The 22,278-nt window shown below is 38.5% G+C and overlaps 1 protein-coding gene and 1 long non-coding RNA gene across 4 annotated transcripts in view; both read left to right on the forward strand.

Annotated features, from left to right (window-relative positions):
- Window positions 1-2,383: 2,383 nt before the first annotated feature.
- HDIP1 (HDAC and MIER1 interacting protein 1) overlaps window positions 2,384-22,278 on the forward strand; it is a 34,201-nt gene continuing 14,306 nt past the window's right edge. The window contains exons 1-2 of one of the 3 annotated variants that reach the window (XM_025920795.2): window positions 2,384-2,923; window positions 11,551-11,647. In XM_025920795.2, the coding sequence (XP_025776580.1) occupies window positions 2,858-2,923; window positions 11,551-11,647 (163 nt within the window). In that variant the 5' untranslated portion in view covers window positions 2,384-2,857. The remainder of the gene's footprint in view (window positions 2,924-11,550; window positions 11,648-22,278) is intronic. The other 2 variants (XM_086689525.1, XM_025920794.2) reach the window with 2 other exon arrangements.
- On the forward strand, window positions 12,407-17,870 carry LOC147573494 (uncharacterized). Its single transcript, XR_015244823.1, has 2 exons — window positions 12,407-12,937; window positions 13,172-17,870. It is a non-coding gene; the product is annotated as an uncharacterized LOC147573494 (long non-coding RNA).

Consider the following 22,278-nt stretch of genomic DNA (forward strand, 5'->3'; position numbering starts at 1 on the left):
ATGTAACAATAGGTAACTAATATGACACCTCATTGTCTCATCCTAAGATGGCTTTTTGTACCTTCAGGGTCTCTTGTTCATGCCCCAGACAGTAAGAAAAAGTATGAAGGGCAAAGGACAAAGAGTTTTTTTTAACATGAATCTGTTCATTTAAAAAAAATTTTTAACCTTTATTTTTGCAAGAAAAAGACAGAGCAGAAGCAGGAGAGGGGCAGAGAGAGGGAGACAGAATCAGAAGCAGGCTCCAAGCTCCGAGCCGTCAGCACAGAGCCTGACGCGGGGCTGGAACCCACAAGTGGTGAGATCATGACCTGAGCCAAAGTTGGACGCTCAGCCGACCGAGCCACCCAGGCGCCCCGAATCTGTTCATTTTTATCAGGAACTCAGAACCTTTCCAGCAAATCCCACTCAGCAGACTTTGGTTTATATCTTTTTGGCCAGATAACTCCACTCAGCAGACTGGTTTATATCTTATTGACCAGATAACTCCACATGACCACTTTCGCTAGAAGGCATCTAGAGAGAAGCAGGGACCTAGATGGAGTTTGTGTCAGCCAACTGTCAGTGTCTGCCACTTTAACCATTTTGGAAACCCCATAGAGTTAAAGACATTAAAAGACCTCTTCATTAACACCTACCCCAGCCAAGTGAGCATTTGAGGAAATTTCCAGAAAAAGGAAATGAAACTTTCAAAAAACTCCTAAGGGTTTGGATTGCAGGGCCTAGGTTTCTGATTCGTGTCCCACCCCATTCTTGGAAAACTGCAGCACTATCTTCCATGGCTCCTTCTAGTCCTCCAGTCCTTTGCAATAGATACTTCAGAGCTATCCTGGAAATACCCCTGATAACTCTCTGCCACAGCAAAATGGCTTCTCAAGTTTTGCTAACATTATGGCCTTCATATTTTTTAGTCCCTCTCCTCTCCTTTAGTGACCTTTCTTTTCTCCTGTCTCAGGTCTGATAACTTAAATTTTGCTGGACGAATCATTCTCAAATTCGAATCGAATCGTGTTACTCCAACTTAAAACCGTTATTGCCCCATTGTCCTCAGGATGAATCCTGAACTTCTTCCCATGGTAGCGAAGACCCTGCATAACTGGATATAGCACACCTCCCCAGCACTTTGCCCTACACTTGGTGTTCCCACACCAAATTGCTTACTTTCTCTGCCCCATCTGCCTGAGACCTCCACTTGACATCCTTAGGAATTCAGCTGTGGAGATGACTTTTCTAGAAAGCTTTCTAGGACTTCTAACTCCCTCAACAGTGGGGCAGGTGACCTCTTAAGTAGCTCTTAAGTAGTTGTTATAAATTCTTTTCCCTTTATGGGGGAAAAGGCCATACTAGGTTGATCTAGTAGAAAATTCAAATAATATGAATTGAATGGATATATGAATGATAGGGAATGAAAAATAAGTCTTCCTATTCCTGCTGTCCATTTCCTTTTCTCCAGTTTCTCAATACATATTCAAGTATAAATACATTTTCATATTATTTTTATAAGGTGTTCTGTACCTTGTTTTTCCAATTAACACTTGTTTTAAAATTTTTTCTTAATATTTATTTTTGAGAAAGCACGAGCAGGAGAGGGGCAGAGAGATGGAGACAAAGAATTCGAAGCAGACTTCAGGCCCTGAGCTGTCAGCACAGAGCCCTACGCAGGGCTTGAACTCATGAACCTTGAGATCATGACCTAAGCCGAAGTTGGATGCTTAAGGTGCTCCAACACTGTATTTTGGAGACCATTATATCACTTCATACCGATCTATCTCATTCTTTAAAGAACTGCAGCGATATTCTGTTGCGTGCATGCCTTAATTTGCCCAAGCAATTTGTTGTCGTACACCGGGACTGTTTCTGATTTTGCTCTGACAAGCAGAGACGCAAAGTGCAATATCTTTGCACAAATGGATTTGAGTACAGGTGAAAAATATCTTTTCCACTATTAGGGATGAATTGCTAGATTATGAGGCTAGGTCAATGGCTATGTGGCTTTAAAATTTTGGTATGAAGTTCTAAATAGTCAACTGATTTACTCTTCCTATCAACCGCCCAGTTCTGCTGTATACTAATATTAGGCCATGTACCACAGTAGTCTGCATATTTTTTGAGGGCAGGCACTTCCTAGTATTCACATTTGTCTGGCTGGCAGAATTAGCTTTCCATATTTGAGTTAACGTTGAATTTTGTATCTCTTAGCGCCGATTCTAGGCTTGACATACAGCAGACTCAGCAGGTGTCTATTACAATTCCTCAATAATTAGAGAAGCTAACATTCACTGAAGTGTATTAAATGCCGCGACTTGTGCTAAGCGCGCTTTCTCTTCCACCACTTTCACTCACGATCTCCTTCCTCCCGGGGGGAGGGGGTGTCCAGCACCACGACCCGCCTTATCTGTGCATTCGTTGGCCGATCCCGACGCCCATTACTGCTGAGCCACGCCCAAGCCACGCCCCCACGCATTCCGCAGAAGGCGTGGTCATTGTGGCGCTGGACCTTCGAGACCGTCTCCTCTCGTGAGAATCTGGACACGCTCGAAGACCGGTGCCGTGAGTGTGGGAGCGCGTCTCGGGGGCCCGCGGAGTCGACGCGAGAGGCCTGCGGCCGCTGCTGGTGCACGCCGCCGCCCCCCCTCCCCCGGCACGCAGGCTCCGTGCGAATTCGCGCACGCGCGCGCGCACCCGCCCAACCCTTGGTCTGGCCAGCAGGGACCCGCCTGGCGGAGGCAGGGCCGATGAGATACTAGGGGAGGAGCCCGAGCTGCTGCCGCTGCCGCCGCCGCCGCCGCCGCCGCCGCCGCCGCCGTCGCCGCCGCCGCCGCCGCTGCTGCCACTGCCTCCGCACCCGGAGAGGAGCATGTCTGCAACTCGAGCCAAGAAAGTGAAGATGGCCACCAAATCGTGCCCCGAGTGCGACCAACAGGTGGGCGCAGAGGACCGGGCGAGTGCGCGGGCGGGCGGCCGTTGGCTGTGGAGAGGCCGCCTCGCCGGGTTCGGGAGGCCGAGTGGACGGGCCGGCCCTTGGGCTCGGGGGCTACAGTGGAACCCCGGAACGGGCCGGGCTGAGCCGAGGGGGTGCCAGGGAGGCGCTCAGGGTCGCAGTCCGGCCGGTGCCCACCTGGCAGTGTCAGCCAGGCGACTGTGTGCGCGGGAGGGAGGCGTGGGTTTGTCTGGAGCCTGTCCGGACCCTTCCCGAGTCGCCTGGCCGGCTCCGGTTGACAGCGGTGGGAGTGTGGGGGCAGCGGCCCAAGTGGACGAGCACTGCCCCTTCAGCTCCCTTTCTGCCCGACGAGAATGCCCGATGTGCCCAGCTCCAGGCTCCTGGGTTCTGGCTCCGAAAGCGGCTGCTGCCACGCAGGGTTGCTTTGTTCACATAAGATGTATACAGTGAACCCCCAAAACTGTTCTGCCGCGAGCTAGGCGGAGGCTTAATGTGACAAAAGGGGCCGCAATGCAATGGTTTCAAGTTTAGGCGAATTTGGACAATTTTTTTCTTCTAAATATGTATTCCTTATAGTTTTAAGGGAAATAAAAGTGAATCTTTACATTGTTTTTTGTGGAACATTATTGAATAACGCCCCCATTGAAGCCCTTGCCTTCTGGGCGCTCCTCACTTCCCCCACCCGCCCTCGTATCCGCTGTTAAAAATTTGGCGTTTCTGCTTCCAGATCTTTTAAAAAATTTGTATGTAGTTTTAAGAATTTTAAATGACTTCTTACTGCACAGAATTAATAGTGACAGCTGTAATTTTTAAAATCGCATTTTACTGTTTGTTAGTTTTATGCATGCCTCATTGTTTACTAGAATAATGGACGTTCCTCTAAGTCTTACAATCTATTGAGTTAAAACTCTCAATAAAACCATCTGAAGGCCCTTATTACATGCCAATGTGCAGATCTGGGTGTGATTTTTTTCTTTTCTACTGAGGCAGTTTTTTCAAAATGACTACCTTTCTCCCCCCCTTTTCTTTAAAAAAAAAAAATTTTTTTTTTCTTTAAAACAGGAGTAATATGGCTCCAGTAAATAGCTGGAGAGCTTTTTAAAAAAATAACATGCTGATGTTAGTGCATTCTTTAAGAGCAATCTCGTACGTTGATCTAATCTAGTAAAAGAAAACATTACATGTTTCAGTATATTTTATGAGCAGTGATAGAAATTCAAGGAAGGAAGATTGTGTAAGGAGAATTAGTTTATTGATCTTTTGAGTTTATTGGGTATGCAGTATAAAAACAATTTAGCCATGTTTTTTGAAGTAAAGTTAAACTTCTATTCTTACCATTAAAATTTGTTAAATCTGACAAAATTGGATTTTGTGATTTAAGTCTCTTTGCTAGATAATATCAATATTTAAATCATTTCCATTTGTTCTAATGAACTGCAGTATAAGGTTTACATGGTATGCTTTATGCATTCCAGTTTTTGTAGGGCACAAGTTATTGCAAGTCTTGACCTTGTTTTACTTGGCATAATGGAATCTTTTGGGAAAAATAACCTGTTTTTAATATCCTGGTTAAAGAAAAAGGAAAGGGTAATAAACTTGTTAGGAGTCCCCTTAATTGTTCAGCAAAATGTGATGAGCATTTTATTTGTAAACATACATTAATTTTGTTACACACACACACAACTCCCCCCCCGCCCCCCCCAAGCTGCCATTACAAAATACCATAGATAAGGTGGCTCAAACAGTAGTAATTTATTTTTTCACAGTTCTAGAGTTTGGGAGTCCCAGATCCTCGAAGAGAGTGAGCTTTCTGGTTCTGTTCTTTTTTTATAAGGGTACTAATGCCATCATGAGGGCCCCACTCTCAGGACTTTAAACCTGATTATCTAATCTCCAAATACCTTCAGATTAGGGGTTAGCGTTTCAATTTACGAATTTTGGGAGGGACACGATTCAGTCCACGGCAAGCTACTATATAATTTAAAATGTTGGTTTTGTTTTTTATTCTGAATATTTAAGAGAATATAATATACATGAGGACTAATTAAAATTTTTGGTGATTCTTGGGGCTCCTGGATGGCTCAGTCAGTTAAGGGTGCCACTCTTGATTTTGGCTCAGGTCATGATTTCATGGTTTGTGAGTTCCATTCGAGCCTTGGGCTCTGCACTGACAGTGAGGCACCTGCTTGAGATTCTTTCTCTGCCCTTCCCTTGCACCTGTGCTCTCTCAAAAATAAATAAACATTAAAAAAAACCTTTTGGTGATTCTTAAAAATGATTTATCTTTTACTAAAAGCAACTGGATTGAAGGAAATAAAATTAATTTTAAATTTCTAATTATTGGAGAATACAATCTTCCAATAGTTACAAATGAGAAAAAAATTATAATCTAGAAAGCCATTTTTTAAAAAAGTATTTATTTATTTTGAGAGAGAGTTCATGTATGCGCGTGTGGGAGGGTCAGAGAGCGAGAAGGAGAGAGAAAATCCCAAGCAGGCTCTGTGCTGTCAGCGCAGAGCCTGTATGTTCTGTTTCCGTGTGTGTAAAAGTTTAAAAACAGGTACAGAGATCAAGCAAGAAAGACATAGATTTTCAGTTGCTTTGTAACATCCCCTTTATATCCTGTATTGAAAATACAGTTCTGAAACATCTAAACCACAATACTTTTCATTTTTCGAGAGGTTTCACATCAAGTAGCTCAAATTATTGAACCATCTTGTATATAGGAATATTCAAGATTCTTATTAGTTGTCTGGTATCTTTTGTGTATGTGTCTGTTTTTGCCTTAAAATTTTTTAATAAAGCAGTTTTTTTCCATTTATAGGAAATTTTATGTGTTATGTTGCAAACGTGTCCACTGTAGGTCACTTTGGTTCTGTTAGCAATGAAATGTAAATGAGTTCTCTGTAGTGTGGTTATTTTGAACTTTTGAAAATCAATGAAACAATATAGAACCAGGGTCTTGTTTTTGCACTTGTTTTTTTACCCAGTGCGGGGCTTGAACTTGTTAACTGCGAGATCATGACCTGAGCCAAAGTCAGACACTTAACTGACTGAGCCACCCAGAGCCCCTATTTTTACCTTTTTTACTTGTAAACAATCTGAATGCACTTTACAAGGGATAAATTGATACCCAATAAGTCATCAGTAAACAAACTTTAGGTTTATTATTATTTTTTTTATTTTAAAATCCTGAGAGTATAGCATTAGAACTTTTGTTAGTATCATCTTTGTCATTACAACTGAAATTTGAAGGAAATTTAGGATTTTTTTGTTTAAAATCCAAATTGTACTATAAAAGAGCAATATTACCGAAGTCCACCCTATTTAATATTCTTTTTCTAGGATCTGGGTTTTGGTGGTGGTTGGTTGTGTTTTTATCAGAGTTGGGATTAGGGGAAGGACAACTTTCCATTTAAAAGGGACTTTAGGGTAACTTAGCTCAGGCGCATGAATGTTTCTAGTCATAAAACATTTACTAAGGGATGAAAATCCACCGATTGATTGGTATTTGTACATTCTTTATCCCAAAGGCAAATGTACATGTCTCACTTAAGTGCAGCCCTCTGTTAATTCTGGATATGGGTTGATATACTCTGTTAATTCTGGATATGGGTTGATATATTATTCTTGTGTATAAGACAGAGACCTAAATTTATATTTGTTCGGTTTTAGTGACTGGAAGAATATGCTTGCTGAGTAGCAAAAGACCTTTTGAACAAGAACATCATGTTTCTGTGTTTTTTGGATAGCACTAATTTAAAATAGTTTACAGTACAGTGAATTACCTTAATAGTGTAAGTGTAAAGGAAATGAGTCAGTACCTTTGAGTTTGATTTCTGTGAAGATGTGAAATTTTAAAATGACAAACATCTATTTTGGGTACATTTTACAGTAGTAGAAAATGTAACATTACATTTTCTGTCCTGGTTTGAAAGAATCTCATCATATTCTTGATAAAGCATGCTGTTTGAGCTATCTGGAGTTCGATTATTTTTATACGATTCATTGTGATTTTTCTGAAATTGCAAACTAGAGATCCTTTGTTTAGTATTTTCATGTAAAAAAATTCTATCAAAATATTAATTTAGTTTAATCAGATCAAGTATTTATATTTTAGACCATGAAGCATTTTTTTATATATGTGGATAAAAAGCTTTATAATTGTAGCTAAGCTTTCACACAGGCAAAACAATGGGCAAATGGAATTTATCTTGAAAAGTAAATTACAATTTTCTGACCACAATTATTCTGAGTACTTTTTATTGAGATTACTTTCTGGTTTTTGGTGTACTTTTTATTGAGATTACTTTCTGGTTTTTGGTGAACATGTCTTGATTTCTAGGATCATTAAGGCTAGTATTAGTGAAATGACTATGCAAAATCAAACTTTTAAAAATGATTTTTAATAATATTTGGCTTTTGAAAAATCATTATAGACTTGACATGGAGAAAGCCGCTTGTAAGTAATTTACACATTTGGAAACAGAAGGTTGGGGGCGCCTGGATGGCTCAGTCGGTAAAGCATTTGACTTTGGCTCAGGTCATGATCTCAGGGCTCATGGGTTCAGGCCCCGTGTTGGGCTCTGTGCTGACAGAGCAGAGCCTGGAGCCTGCTTCGGATTCTGTGTCTCCCTCTCTCTCTGCCCCTCCCGCTTGGACTTGAGCGTGCTCTCTCTCTCTCTCTCTCAAATAAATAAAAATATTAAAAGAAAAAAGATCCTAGATCTTGACTCCTACATTCTCTTTTGTTTGTGCTATACTTTTGCCCTTCAAAGTGATTGTTGTGAACTACTCTTTTGTCAGTGGCAATTGGCATCTTTCCCTCTCATTTTAGAACCCGAGTCATTTTCAGTACTTTCCCTTTAAAAAAATGGTTTTAACAGAAGTATGTTTGGCAGTGTTACATTAGTTTCAGGTGTACATTATAATATTTTGATAGTATAGGTTAAGATGTGTTCACCATAAATGTAGCTACCGTCTGTCACCCTAGGAGTCTATTCCAGTACCATTGACTGTATTCCTTGTGCTGTGCCTTTCAACCCAGTGACTTTACTTTGTTCTATAATTGGAAGCCTAAACATCCCATTCTCCTTTACCCATTTTGTCCATACCCCTACCTATGCCCCACCCCAAAGGGGCCATCAATTTGTTCTCTGTATTTATGCGTCTGTTTCTGCTTTTGTTTGTTTGTTGATTTGTTTTTTGGATTCCACATATAAGTGAAATCATATGATATTTGTGTTTCTCTGACTTATTTCACTTAGCATAATATTTTTTTTTTTTAATGTTTGTTTATTTTTGAGAGAGAGAGAGGAACAGAGAGAGAAGAGAGAAAGAATCCCAACCAGGCTCTGTGCTGTCAGTGCAGAGCCCGACATGGGGCTCAAACCCATGAACTGTGAGATCATGACCTGAGCCAAAATCAAGAGTTGGACACTTTCTCGACTGAGCCACGCAAGCGCCCCAGCATAATATTTTCAAGGTCCATCTATGTTGTCACAACTGGCAAAATCTCATTCTTTTTATGTCTGAGTAATACTCCTGTGTGTATGTGTGTGTGTATCACATCTTCTTCATCCATTTATCTGTGGATGGACACTTGGGTTGGATATCTTGGCTATTGTAAATAATGCTGTAATAAACATGCCTATGTAATAAAGATGCCTATGTCTTATCAAATTAGCGTATTCCAGTCGGGCCCTCATTCTTATGCTGGGATTTCTTTAATTACTTTCTAACCATGTTCTCTTTTCTAACTGGTTCTAATAAACTGCTTTCAAACATGTATTTTATTTTATTATTTATTTTTTATTTTTTATTTTTTTTTCAATATATGAAGTTTATTGTCAAATTGGTTTCCATACAACACCCAGTGCTCATCTCAAAAGGTGCCCTCCTCAATACCCATCACCCACCCTCCCCTCCCTCCCACCCCCCATCAACCCTCAGTTCTCAGTTTTTAAGAGTCTCTTATGCTTTGGCTCTCTTCCACTCTAACCTCTTTTTTTTTTTTTCCTTCCCCTCCCCCATGGGTTTCTGTTAAGTTTCTCAGGATCCACATAAGAGTGAAACCATATGGTATCTGTTTTTCTCTGTATGGCTTATTTCACTTAGCATAACACTGTGCAGTTCCATCCATGTTGCTACAAAGGGCCATATTTCATTCTTTCCCATTGCCACGTAGTACTCCATTGTGTATATAAACCACAATTTCTTTATTCATTCATCAGTTGATGGACATTTAGGCTCTTTCCATAATCTGGCTATTGTTGAGAGTGCTGCTATAAACATTGGGGTACAAGTGCCCCTATGCATCAGTACTCCTGTATCCCTTGGGTAAATTCCTAGCAGTGATACTGCTGGGTCATAGGGTAGGTCTATTTTTAATTTTCTGAGGAACCTCCACACTGTTTTCCAGAGTGGCTGCACCAGTTTGCATTCCCACCAACAGTGCAAGAGGGTTGCCGTTTCTCCACATCCTCTCCAGCATCTATAGTCTCCTGATTTGTTCATTTTGGCCACTCTGACTGGCGTGAGGTGATATCTGAGTGTGGTTTTGATTTGTATTTCCCTGCTGAGGAGCGACGTTGAGCATCTTTTCATGTGCCTGTTGGCCATCCGGATGTCTTCTTTTGAGAAGTGTCTATTCATGTTTTTTCTGCCCATTTCTTCACTGGGTTATTTGTTTTTCGGGTGTGGAGTTTGGTGAGCTCTTTAGAGATTTTGGATACTAGCCCTTTGTCCAATATGTCATTTGCAAATATCTTTTCCCATTCCATTGGTTGCCTTTTAGTTTTGTTGGTTGTTTCCTTTGCTGTGCAGAAGCTTTTTATCTTCATAAGGTCCCAGTAATTCATTTTTGCTTTTAATTCCCTTGCCTTTGGGGATGTGTCAAGTAAGAGATTGCTACGGCTGAGGTCAGAGAGGTCTTTCCTGCTTTCTCCTCTAGGGTTTTGATGGTTTCCAGTCTCACATTCAGGTCCTTTATCCATTTTGAGTTTATTTTTGTGAATGGTGTGAGAAAGTGGTCTAGTTTCAGTCTTCTGCATGTTGCTGTCCAGTTCTCCCAGCACCATTTGTTAAAGAGACTGTCTTTTTTCCATTGGATGTTCTTTCCTGCTTTGTCAAGGATTAGTTGGCCATACGTTTGTGGGTCTAGTTCTGGGGTTTCTATTCTATTCCATTGGTCTATGTGTCTGTTTTTGTGCCAATACCACGCTGTCTTGATGATGACAGCTTTGTAGTAGAGGCTAAAGTCTGGGATTGTGATGCCTCCTGCTTTGGTCTTCTTCTTCAAAATTACTTTGGCTATTCGGGGCCTTTTGTGGTTCCATATGAATTTTAGGATTGCTTGTTCTAGTTTCGAGAAGAATGCTGGTGCAATTTTGACTGGGATTGCATTGAATGTGTAGATGGCTTTGGGTAGTATTGACATTTTGACAATATTTATTCTTCCAATCCATGAGCAGGGAATGTCTTTCCATTTCTTTATATCTTCTTCAATTTCCTTCATAAGCTTTCTATAGTTTTCAGCATACAGATCTTTTACATCTTTGGTTAGATTTATTCCTAGGTATTTTATGCTTCTTGGTGCAATTGTGAATGGGATCAGTTTCTTTATTTGTCTTTGTGTTGCTTCATTATTAGTGTATAAGAATGCAACTGATTTCTGTACATTGATTTTGTATCCTGCAACTTTGCTGAATTCATGTATCAGTTCTAGCAGACTTCTGGTGGAGTCTGTCAGATTTTCCATGTATTATATCATGTCATCTGCAAAAAGTGAAAACTTAACTTCATCTTTGCCAATTTTGATGCCTTTGATTTCCTTTTGTTGTCTGATTGCTGATGCTAGCACTTCCAACACTATGTGAAACAACAGCGGTGAGAGTGGGCATCCCTGTCGTGTTCCTGATCTCCGGGAAAAAGCTCTCAGTTTTTCCCCATTGAGGATGATGTTAGCTGTGGGCTTTTCATAAATGGCTTTTATGATGTTTAAGTATGTTCCTTCTATCCCGACTTTCTCAAGGGTTTTTATTAAGAAAGGTTGCTGAATTTTGTCAAATGGCTTTTCTGCATCGATTGACAGGATCATATGGTTCTTATATTTTCTTTTATCAATGTGATGTATCACGTTGATTGATTTGCAAATGTTGAATCAGCCCTGCATCCCAGGAATGAATCTCACTTGATCATGGTGAATAATTCTTTTTATATGCTGTTGAATTCGATTTGCTAGTATCTTATTGAGAATTTTTGCATCCATATTCATCAGGGATATTGGCTCAAACATATATTTTAGAACATACTACCTCTTATCCCACATTTTTTTCCCTTGCTCTGATTCTGTTATGGTGTTCTATGGGTCACTCTCATCAGCACATGTTTATCATGCATTTTCTATATTCATGGTATTGTAAAGCATTAGGAGAATGTAACGATGTATAGGACATAATACCAGTGTCAATTTGTTGTAAGGGGGTGGGGTTTAAATAAATCTATGATCCCTACTTCAATAGTTTATCATTCAGTTCAGGAGACTACATAAACACTGAAAAGTTCAATAGAAGAATAGTAATAATACACTTTTTCTTATTTTTGTACAGGTTCCTGTTGCATGTAAATCGTGTCCCTGTGGTTACATATTTATTAGCAGAAAACTTTTAAATGCAAAACACCCAGAAAAATCACCACCTTCTACAGGTAATTATGAAAGTTTACCACAAAACTAATTTTTGTGAATTTAGTATTTACATCTCTGTTGAAGTTAAAAATTAAAACCTATTAAAGTATGCCTTTGGTTCTTATTAGCTGTTGGAAATCAGTTTATGACATTAGTTTGCCCTTCATTCCATTTAAATGTTAACTCCCTTATAATGCTGATGAATCTGTTTATTATTGGAGGATGTGTCTCAACATAGAAGAGTTTTAAACAAGGGAGTGATCTGATCTGATTTTTACAAATTAAATAGTTTAATTAAGGTATCATTGATATTCAGTAAATAGCACATATTTAAAGTGTGCAGTCTGATAGGTTGTATCATATGATTACACCTGTCATCAAAATCAAGGTAATGAACAATGTCCATCTTTCCAAAAGTTTTCTAGTTCCCCTTTGTTACTCTCTTCTTGCTGCCTTCACCCCCACAAAACCACTGATGTGTTTTCTGTCACTATTCTTAGAACTTTATATAAATAGAATCATACAGTATGTACTCTTTTTTTGCCTGGCTTTCACTGAGCATAATTTAAGATTCAGCCATATTGTTGTGTTGATCAATAAGAATCAATTGCTTTTTACTGCTCACTAGTAATTTTTGTATGGCTATGTGACAATATGTTGTTTATTCACTGGTTGATGGACATTTGGTTTTACCCCCTCAGTGCTGGTAAAATTTATAACAACTGTCAAGTTTTTTTTTTTTATTTTTTTTTTTATTTTTTATTTTTTATTTATTTTATTTTTTTTTAACTAGTAACTGGAAAAATATAACTTGATTTTGATGTGAGTATAATTTTAGACATATTGGTTATTTTTTATAATTCTCTGATTTAGAATATCTAAAAAATAATTTTGTTGGAGTTTTACTTTCCCATTAATGTAGACAAATTGGATTTATTCAGTGAGTATATTTCTTAAAAGATGAAATTTTGTTATTTATCCTTGCGTGATATTAGAAGAGTGATGATCTCCAAATAAAAGTAAATTGATTACAAATAAATTTTGAGTGACTGCTATATGCTAGGCATTGTTCTAAGCCTTGGGCGTAAAGTAATGAATGAAATCTGTCAAGGGAGGTTCACTGCTGTCATGGAGCTTACATTCTTGTGGGCATGAGATAGACAATGAACAAATAAAAAGGGCAGTTACTGGCTTGTGATAAATGCCTTGTAGGAAATTAAAATAGATTGCTGTCCTAGTATGTGACTAGAAGGCTACTTTTGATTGAGTGACTGGATAAGGCCTCTCTGAGAAGGGACATTTAAACTGAGGCTGAGGGGCGCCTGGGTGGCGCAGTCGGTTAAGCGTCCGACTTCAGCCAGGTCACGATCTCTCGGTCCGTGAGTTCGAGCCCCGCGTCGGACTCTGGGCTGATGGCTCAGAGCCTGGAGCCTGTTTCCGATTCTGTGTCTCCCTCTCTCTCTGCCCCTCCCCCATTCATGCTCTGTCTCTCTCTGTCCCAAAAATAAATAAACGTTGAAAAAAAAAAATTTTTTTAAACTGAGGCTGAATTGGAACAAGGGGCTAGCCCTGATAAGATCAAGAAGAACATTCTTGACAGATGAAATAGCAAATGCAAAAATTTTAGGGCTGAAAAAATTTTGGTGTATTTTAGGAATGAAAAGGCCAATGTGGTTGCAGTGTAGACCGTAAGAGCAGGGGAATGTGGGAGATGAGGCCGGAGGGATAGGCAGGGGCCAGATTGCATACAGTTTTGTAAACCAGAGTAAGAAGTTTTGGATTTTGTTCTTAAAATGTGAGGAGAAACTATTCCTCGGATGTGGGATGGAGTGAGGTAAAGGTAGCATGATCTGATTTGCCTTTCAGAAATACCATTTTGGCTGTTGTCTAGAGAAAGGTGTACAAGACAGAAGTGGGCTATTGCAGTATGTTAATAGTGAGAATACTAAGAGAGTGGTTAGGTTATAGTAGCAGATGATTTAAGAATTATTTACATTTATGTCTGTGAGAGGTCTGTTTATTCTAGGAGTCAAGAAAATTATTTAATTCCATTTCTGCCTCTGTTTAAGTTTGTTCCCATTCATTATGAGAATAAAGGCTTTGCTGGATTAGTTATATAAGAGTCATCCAGAGAGCTTGTTAAAAATGGGTTCTCCTGGGTCATATTCTCTGAAGAGTTTGGTTCAGGTATGGAAATCCTGGAATGATTCATTCAGTAGATTTCTGGGTGGTGTGTCAACTCAGTTCTGGGTCTCCAAAATGAGTAAGACATAGTTTGTGCCCCTTAGCAGGACAAATGTGTTAATTTTTTTTATTCAACAAATATTTTTGAGCTCCTTCTGTATACCAATGGCTCAGGTGAGAAATGAGATAAAGAAGAAACCCAGCAAGGATAGAGAGAAGGGACAGATGCTGCAATTAAGGAATTGGAATCACTTGAACCAGAAGGAAGACTTTTACAGTGACTCCCAATGACTTGAATTACTGGTTAGAAAAGGAATATAAAAAGGAAGACAAGTTTTGAGGGAAAGATGAAGAATTTAGTTTTGGATGTGGTTGTGAAATATCCTTGTGGGTTATTTTTTTCCCAGTTGGACATAGAGTTTGAAGCTTAGGGAATAGCCTCAACTGGAGATAAATCTCTTTTTTTATGCTTATTTACTAATTTTGAGAGAGAGTGCACGCATGAGTGCATGTGCACTCCTGAGCAGGGGAGGGGTAGAGGGAGAGAGCGGGAATCCCAAGCAGGCTCCAAGCCCATCCTGAGCCCTATGCAGGGCTCCATCTCACAATGTGAGATCCTGACCTGAGCTGAAATCAAGAGTTGGATGCTTAATGGACTGAGCTACTCAGGTGCCCCTGGAGATAAATCTTGTGTTTTTTTTTTTTTTTAATGTTTGTTTATTTTTGACAGAGGCAGAGCATGAGCACGGGAGGGGCAGAGAGAGTGGAAGACAGAGAATCTGAAGTAGGCTCCAGGCCTGCTGACAGCATAGCTCCCAACTTGGGGCTGGAACTCACCCGCTGTGAGATCAAGACCTGAGGGGAAGTCGTTGGACTGAGCCATCCTGGCGACCCTGGAGATAAATCTTTTGAGCCATTAGTGAATGGTAGTTGTCATCATGGAAATGGAGGAGATTGTGCCATAGAGTCTATAGGGTAGGAAAAGGAAGGAGTTCAGAGACTGAACTCTGGCAAACTCCAGTCATAAATGGTGGAGGTTGTTAGGGAGTTCAGGTCAACTGAGAAGATGCGCATGTACATGTCAGCTGTAGGGGAATAAACAAGAGAGAGTGGTGGTACTTAAGTCATGGTGATAAATAAGAGGCAGTTCATTATTATTTTACATTTGGAATTTCCTGAGGTTCTGTTGTTTAATAAAAGTGGCCTTGTGACCTTGAAGTAAAGATGAGACAATAAAGCCTAGAAATTCCCTGGAGGAGGAAGAGGTACCAGCAAAAGAAACAAAAAATAGTTTAAAAAAATGGAGGAACATCAGAAGTAGACTGTGCCGTAGAAACCAAAGGAGGAAAAGGTTTTAAGGAGAAAGGTTAAGAATATTCAAAGCCTAGAAAACAGTTGGTATAGTACAAACATGGGAGTTGGAAACCTTGGCTTCAGATTCAGATTCCAATTTTGTCACTCTCTAACAAGTTAATTAACCTCTGAGTGGCTGCTACTTACTTGCATGTAAGGTAGATTTATAGTATCAACCGTAGAGGGTTGAAGTGCAGATGAAGTGCATATAAAAATAGCTAATGTAAACAAAGTTTAGTATGTTATAGGTACTCAGTAAATGTTCATTTTTACAATTAAATTTCTTAAAAGTAAGATTTACCTTGGTTAGTTTGTAGTATGTGAGAGATTGAGAAGAGTATAATTTTTAAAATGTCTACAGTTACCAAGTACTTGATGAACACTGGTCAGTGGGATCCAAAACATTTCAGTTTGAATAAGAATTTATAAAAGAAAAGATGAAAATGGACAACCTAATATATATCTGGAAGGATAATGAATTTCACTAATAATTAGGGAAATGCAGTTGAAATAAAATACCATTCTTTTTACCCATATTCTGACAAAAATGTAAAGGATTTGCAAGTACTTTTATGAATATGGTGGAATGAGTACTTTCATACTAGTGGTGAGGTTATAAAACACCACAGCCTTTTTGCAGAACAGTCTGACAGTAGTAGTTAAAAGTTTTAAATGCACATAACCTAGAATCTAGACTTCTTTATCAACAGGTATGTAACCTGGAGATAGTTGTTTATAATACACAATGAAATACTTACTAGGATTTTCAGGCAACAGTGTTTATAATAGGAAAAGTGAAGCCAGATATTATCAGTGGGGAGTGATTAAGGAGGGTACGTCTTTTAGGGAACAATAGTATATGCTAATTAGAGAGAATGGTGCAAATTGTTATGTATTGACATGGAAAAATCTCTAAAAGTTAATTTAAGAAAAAAAGTACAGGGCGTGCCTGAGTGGCTCCGTAAGTTAAACATCCAGCTCAACATCCAGCTCACGACTTTGGCTCAGGTCATCATCTCACAGTTGGTGGGTTTGAGCCCTGTGTCAGGCACTGCTTGGGATTTCCTTTCCCTCTACCTTTCACTCTCCCTCCCTTTCTCCCTCCCTTTCTGCCCCTCCCCCACTTGTGCTGTGTCTTTCTCAAAATAAATAAACTTTAATACTTAAAAAAAAAAAGTACAAAACGATACTTCCATGAACTTTTTTTTTACAGAAGTTTTTTTTCTTGTAATGAGAACTTTAAATATTTACTCTTAGTAACTTTCAAATATGCAATAGAGTATTATTAACTATAGTCACCATGTTGTATGTTACTTGTCATGACTTATTTATATTGTTGTTAGAAACTTGTACTTTGTATATTGTATAATGTAACTGGAAGCTTGTAGGACCCTCTTCAACCCAGATCACCGCCCACCCCACCCCATCCCCGCAAACCTGCCAAGTCTCACCTCTGGCAACCACCAATCTGTTCTTTGTTATTTATGAGTTTAGGTTTGATTTTTAAGATTTCACATATAAGTGGGATTATATGGTATTTATCTTCCTTTGTCTAACATATCACTTAGCATGTCGCCATCCATGTTGCCAAAAATGGCAAGATTTTATTCTGTCAATTCTGTTTTATGACCGAATAATACTCCACATTATCTTTATCCATTCATCCATCAGTGGACACTTTAGATTGTTTCCAAATCTTGGCTATTGTAAATAATGCTACAATGAACATGGGGTGCATGTATCTTTTCAAGTTAGTATTTTCTTTGGATAAATACCTAGAAGTAGAATTGCTGTATCATGTGGTAGTTCTATTTTCCATTTGTTTTTAATTTTAAGACCCCACAAAATGATTTCTACATGGGTAGATCACTAAATAAGAAGGGAGGAATCAAGGAAGACTTTTACTTACACAAACATTTAAAACAGGAAAGAGAGCCATCTGTAAAGTTCAGATTGCAGTTATTTTAAAAATGAAATCAGAGCTGTAGAAGATAATCTTAAATTTCAGTGGGTTGAATTTTTTTTTTTAATTTTTTAAATGTTTATTTTGAGAGAGAGAGAGACAAAGCATGAGCAGGGGAGGGGAGAGGTAGAGGGAGAGACAGAATCTGAAGCAGGCTCCAGGCTCTGAGCTGTCAGCACAGAGCCTGATGTGGGGCTTGAACTCACAGACCGTGAGATCATGACCTGAGCCGAAGTCGGATGTTTAACCAAGCTACTCAGGTGTCCCGAAATTTCTGTTGTAAGTTTGTGACATGTAGGAGGAAAATTAGCTGCTAAGTCAAATAGATTTATCTAAGCTTGAATTGCTTAAAACTCACATTTTTTCAAATATACTAATTATCTGTGTATCTTCATAGCACAGTAGAAATAGGGAGGTAGGACACTACCTACATAGAACTTTGTCTAGCTGAAAATACATTTAAATAAAATTTATTATGGAAATTAAAGGATTTTTACAAGTTTTTTAATTTTGATAAGGGGAAAAGATGAGTGTTATAAATAAATCTGTATTAAGATGGAGTGCCTGGGTAGGTCAGTTGGTTAAGCTTCTGACTTCAGCTCAGGTCATAATCTCATAGTTTTGTGAGTTAAAGCCCTGTCTTGGCTCTGTGATGACAGCTCAGATCCTGGAGCCTGTTTCAGATTCTGTGTCTCCTCCTCTCCCTGCCCCTCCCCTGCTCACACTCTCTCTCTCTCTCTCTCTCTCTCTCTCAAAAATAAATAAACATTAAAAAAATTAAAAAAAAAAAAAAAGAAATGCTCAGTGTTTTGTATGACTGCATAGAACCAAAAGACAATTAATTATTCTTTGATAACTTTCCAAATGAGTTAGGTCTGTGTTATTCCTTGTATTCTTTTTAGGGGGGCAGTAGTAAATGGAGATAGGTTTTTAAAAATTAACTGTCTTGGGATGCCTGGGTGGCACAGTTGGTTAAGCGTCTGACTTCGGCTCAGGTCATGATCTCACGGTCTGTGAGTTTGAGCCCCACGTCGGGCTCTGTGCTGACAGCTCAGAGCCTGGAGCCTGCTTAAGATTCTGTGTCTCCCTCTTTCTCTGCCCCTCCCCTGCTCATGTCCTATCTCTCTCTGTCTCAAAAATAAATAAAAACATTAAAAATTTTTTTTAAAATTAACTGTCTTGTTAATGTAGGATTTCATTTCTAAATTGAATGGTTGCCTAAGAGTTTAAAAAATAGATATTGGAGAGGATGCAGAGAAGGAGGATCTCTTTTGCACTGCTGGTGGGAATACGAACTGGTATAGCCACTTTGGAAAACAGTATGGAGGTTCCTCAAAAAATTAAAAATAGAGATACCCTATGACCCAGCAATTGCACTACTAGGTATTTGTCCAGAGGATACAGGTGTGCTGTTTCGAAGGAGCACATGCACCCCAATGTTTATAGCTATTGACAATAGCCAGTTTGGAAAGAGCCCAAATGTCCATTGACAGATGAATGGATAAAGAAGATGTGGTATATATATACAATGGAGTATTACTTAGCAATCAAAAACGGTGAAATCTTGCCATTTGCAGCTACGTGGATGGAACTAGAGGGTATTATGCTAAGCAAAGGTAGTCAGAAAAAGATAAATGTCATATGACTTCACCCATATAAGGAATTTAAGATACAAAACAGATGAACATAAGGGAAGGGAAGCAAAAATAATATAAAAACAGGGAGGGGAGCAAAACATAAGCGACTCTTAGAGAACAAACAGAGGGTTGCTGGAGGGGTTGTGGGAGGGAGAATGGGCTGAATGGGTAAGGGGCATTAAGGAAGACACTTGTTGGGATGAGCACTGGGTGTTACACATAGGGGTTGAATCACTGGAATCTACTCCTGAAATCATTGTTGCATTATATGCTAACTAACTTGGATGTAAATTTAAAAATAAATGAATTAAAAGAGAAAAAAAAATAGTTTCATGATTAAGTCTTAAACTATCGATTTGAAGCAATTTCTTTAAAAAAAGGTTAAAGAAGGGGTCTCTGGCTCAGTCGGTGGAGCATTAATTAGGATTCTTGTTTGGGGGACTGTAAATTTGAGCCCCACATTGGGTGTAGAGATTACCTAAAAAAAAAAAATCTTAAAAAAATAAAAAGATTAAATGAGAAATACTATATATCCTAAAATTGAGAGTATCTGTACTATAGACCAAACCTTGAGCACCAAATATTGTTCAAATATTTGATCAGTCACCAAAAATTTTGATAGAAACAATTTTTGGCGAGAACAAACTCTGCTTTATCCAGATGTTTAAATTTGTTTTTTCTGATGGTTATTCTGGGTGTTTTGTCATATCAGGGGTGCCATTTTGCATTTAATAATTATGGATGTGCCTTTTTCCGTCTAAAATTTTAATTATAAAAACTATAAAGATAGGAGTCTGGGTGGCTCAGTTGGTCAAGCGGCAGACTGTTGACTGCTGACAGCTCAGAGGCTGGAGCCTGCTTCAGATTCTGTATCTCCCCCTCTCTCTCTTCCCCTCCCCCACTTACTCTCTTTCTTTCTCCTTCAAAAATAAACATTAATAAATAAACTGTATATTTCTTCAGGTTAAGCTTAGGCAGATAAATAACAACCTCCTCAGTTTTAATTGAGAAGGAAAAAATGGATTAAAAAAATTAAACTTTTCAAATTATTCTCTAGGATAAGTTAATAGAGGCTGATAAATAAGCCAAGAAGTCTATAAATAACATTCACTTTTAGTTAAGAAAAAAAGTGAAATGATTATTGCCAATTGATTGCCAGTACCTTTTATAAATCCAGTGATTGAATATTAATTCAGTAGTAAGTGATCCTCAACTCTGAATTACTTGACAATGAAGGTTTGGTTTTGTTATTTCAGAAAACATTGTTTCTTATATGCTAATCGCTTAAAATTGCTATACATTCATATATGAGACATGGCTTTAAGTTTTTGTTTTGCCTTTTGATGGAAGAATGCATAGCTTTATATCTGTACCTATACATTTAGGTTCTTAATCATATAGTTTGTATAATGATGTCAGTATTTATTTTTAGGGCTCTTATAGAATCTTCTGACTTTGTCTAATTAAGGCTGGCTGATTTTAGGTCTGCTGCATAGCTGTCATACTGAGATTTCTTTCCTTTGTACTCTTAGGATAATTCCACTTTTTCTTATGTACCATTTTTTTTTTTTTAACTCATGTGCTTTTATTTCTGAAATAAATTTTCCAGAAAATTGTTTTAGGCCTGGAAAAAAATTTTTTTATAAAAGATATGTGGTGGTACATTTCCTGTTTTCCATTGTGTGGAAGGCCTTTCCTTTGTACTCACATTTAAATGTCATCTTCATTCTTCCTCAGTCCTTTCCATATGAGGGCTCAAATCTTCAGTTTAGGGCAGTTTTTACCCAGTATTTCTTTTTCTCCATTCGTTTTTCTCTTCCTCTTGGCATACTTACTGCATACTTATTGTATGATACATCAGGATTACCATCCACAGAGACTAACACTGGACTGGACAAATAGGGTTTTTTTCCACTATGTAGTAAAGAAAGGTGAAGTTGGCACTATGGGACTAATGATTCAATGATATCATCAAGGACGTGGGCTCTTCTCTTTCTTCTGTCCTGACATGGCTTTCATCTTCATTGTTCACAAGATAGCTATTGTACCTCCACGCATCCCATAAGCATTCCATGTAGGAAGAAAAGGGAAGGGCAGAGGGACAAAGGGACATGCCAGCTATGCTTACCCCCTTAAAAAAAAATCTTTTGGCAACCTCACCCAATTCCACATGCTTGTTAATGGCCAGAACAAAATTCTATGTCCACTTCATCTGCAGGAGAGTCTTAGAATGTGTATATTTTAGCTGGGCCCATTGCTGTCTTGAACAGAATATTCTGTTCTTAATGAAGAGGGGGAGAATGAATATTGGGTAGATAATTAATAATTATGTCATGGGTGAATATTAGATTTCTTGGATCTTCATTTCTCTTCACTTACTTTTCACCTATTCTCTTTTTTGTTTTTTGGTGTTCCAGGAAATTTCATGGATTTCCGTTTCTAGATCTATAAGTTTGTCTTCAGATATGTCCATTATTTAGCTTCTCTTTTGCATTTTAATTTTGAATAGTTCATCTTGTTTTCTGATTTCTTTTTCATTGAATCTTATTTTTTTCATATTATTCATTGTGGTGAATTACACATAACATAAAATTAGTATTTTAATCATTTTAAGCATTAAGTGCATTCATATTGTGTACCTAACCATCACCACTATTAATCTCCAGGACTCTTTTCATCTTCCCAAACTGAAAGGCCATACCCATTAAACAGTAACTCTCTGTTCCCCTTCCCCACTGCCTCAGGCAATATATATATATATATATATATATATATATATATATTTTGTACTTGTGAATTTGACTAGTGTAGTTATTTCCTATTTGGAATCACACAGTATTTGCCTTTTTGTGTCTGGCTTTTTCACTTAGCATTAATGTCTTTAAAGATCATCCATGTTGTAGCATGTGTCAGAATTTCCTTTTTAAATAATACTTCATTGTGTGTATGTACTACATTTTGTTTATTCATGCCTTGATGGACACTTGAGTTGCTTCCACCTCTTGGCTATTGTCAATAATGCTGCTGTGAACATGGTTGTTCAAATATCTGTTTGATTCCCTGTTTTCTTTTGTATATATGCCCAGAAGTGGAATTGCTGGGTCATAGGGTATTTTTGTGTATATGGTAATGCCATATCATTTTCCACCGCAGCTGCACTATTTTATGTTACCAGCAGCAGTGCCCAAAGTTTCCAATTCCTCCACATCCTCACCAATGCGTATTTTTTTTTTAATTTTTTTTTTTAACGTTTATTTATTTTTGAGACAGAGACAGAGCATGAACGGGGGAGGATCAGAGAGAGAGAGGGAGACACAGAATCTGAAACAGGCCCCAGGTTCTGAGCTGTCAGCACAGAGCCCGACACGGGGCTTGAACTCATGAACCACGAGATCATGACCTCAGCCAAAGTCGGACGCTTAACCTACTGAGCCACCCAGGCACCCCACCAATGCATATTTTATATGCTTTTGATAATAGCCATTGTAATCAGTATGAAGTGATAACTTGTGGT

Source organism: Puma concolor, chromosome E2 (assembly GCF_028749965.1).
Source record: "Puma concolor isolate L17-30 chromosome E2, mPumCon1.1.hap2, whole genome shotgun sequence".
Taxonomy (NCBI): Eukaryota; Metazoa; Chordata; class Mammalia; order Carnivora; family Felidae; genus Puma; species Puma concolor.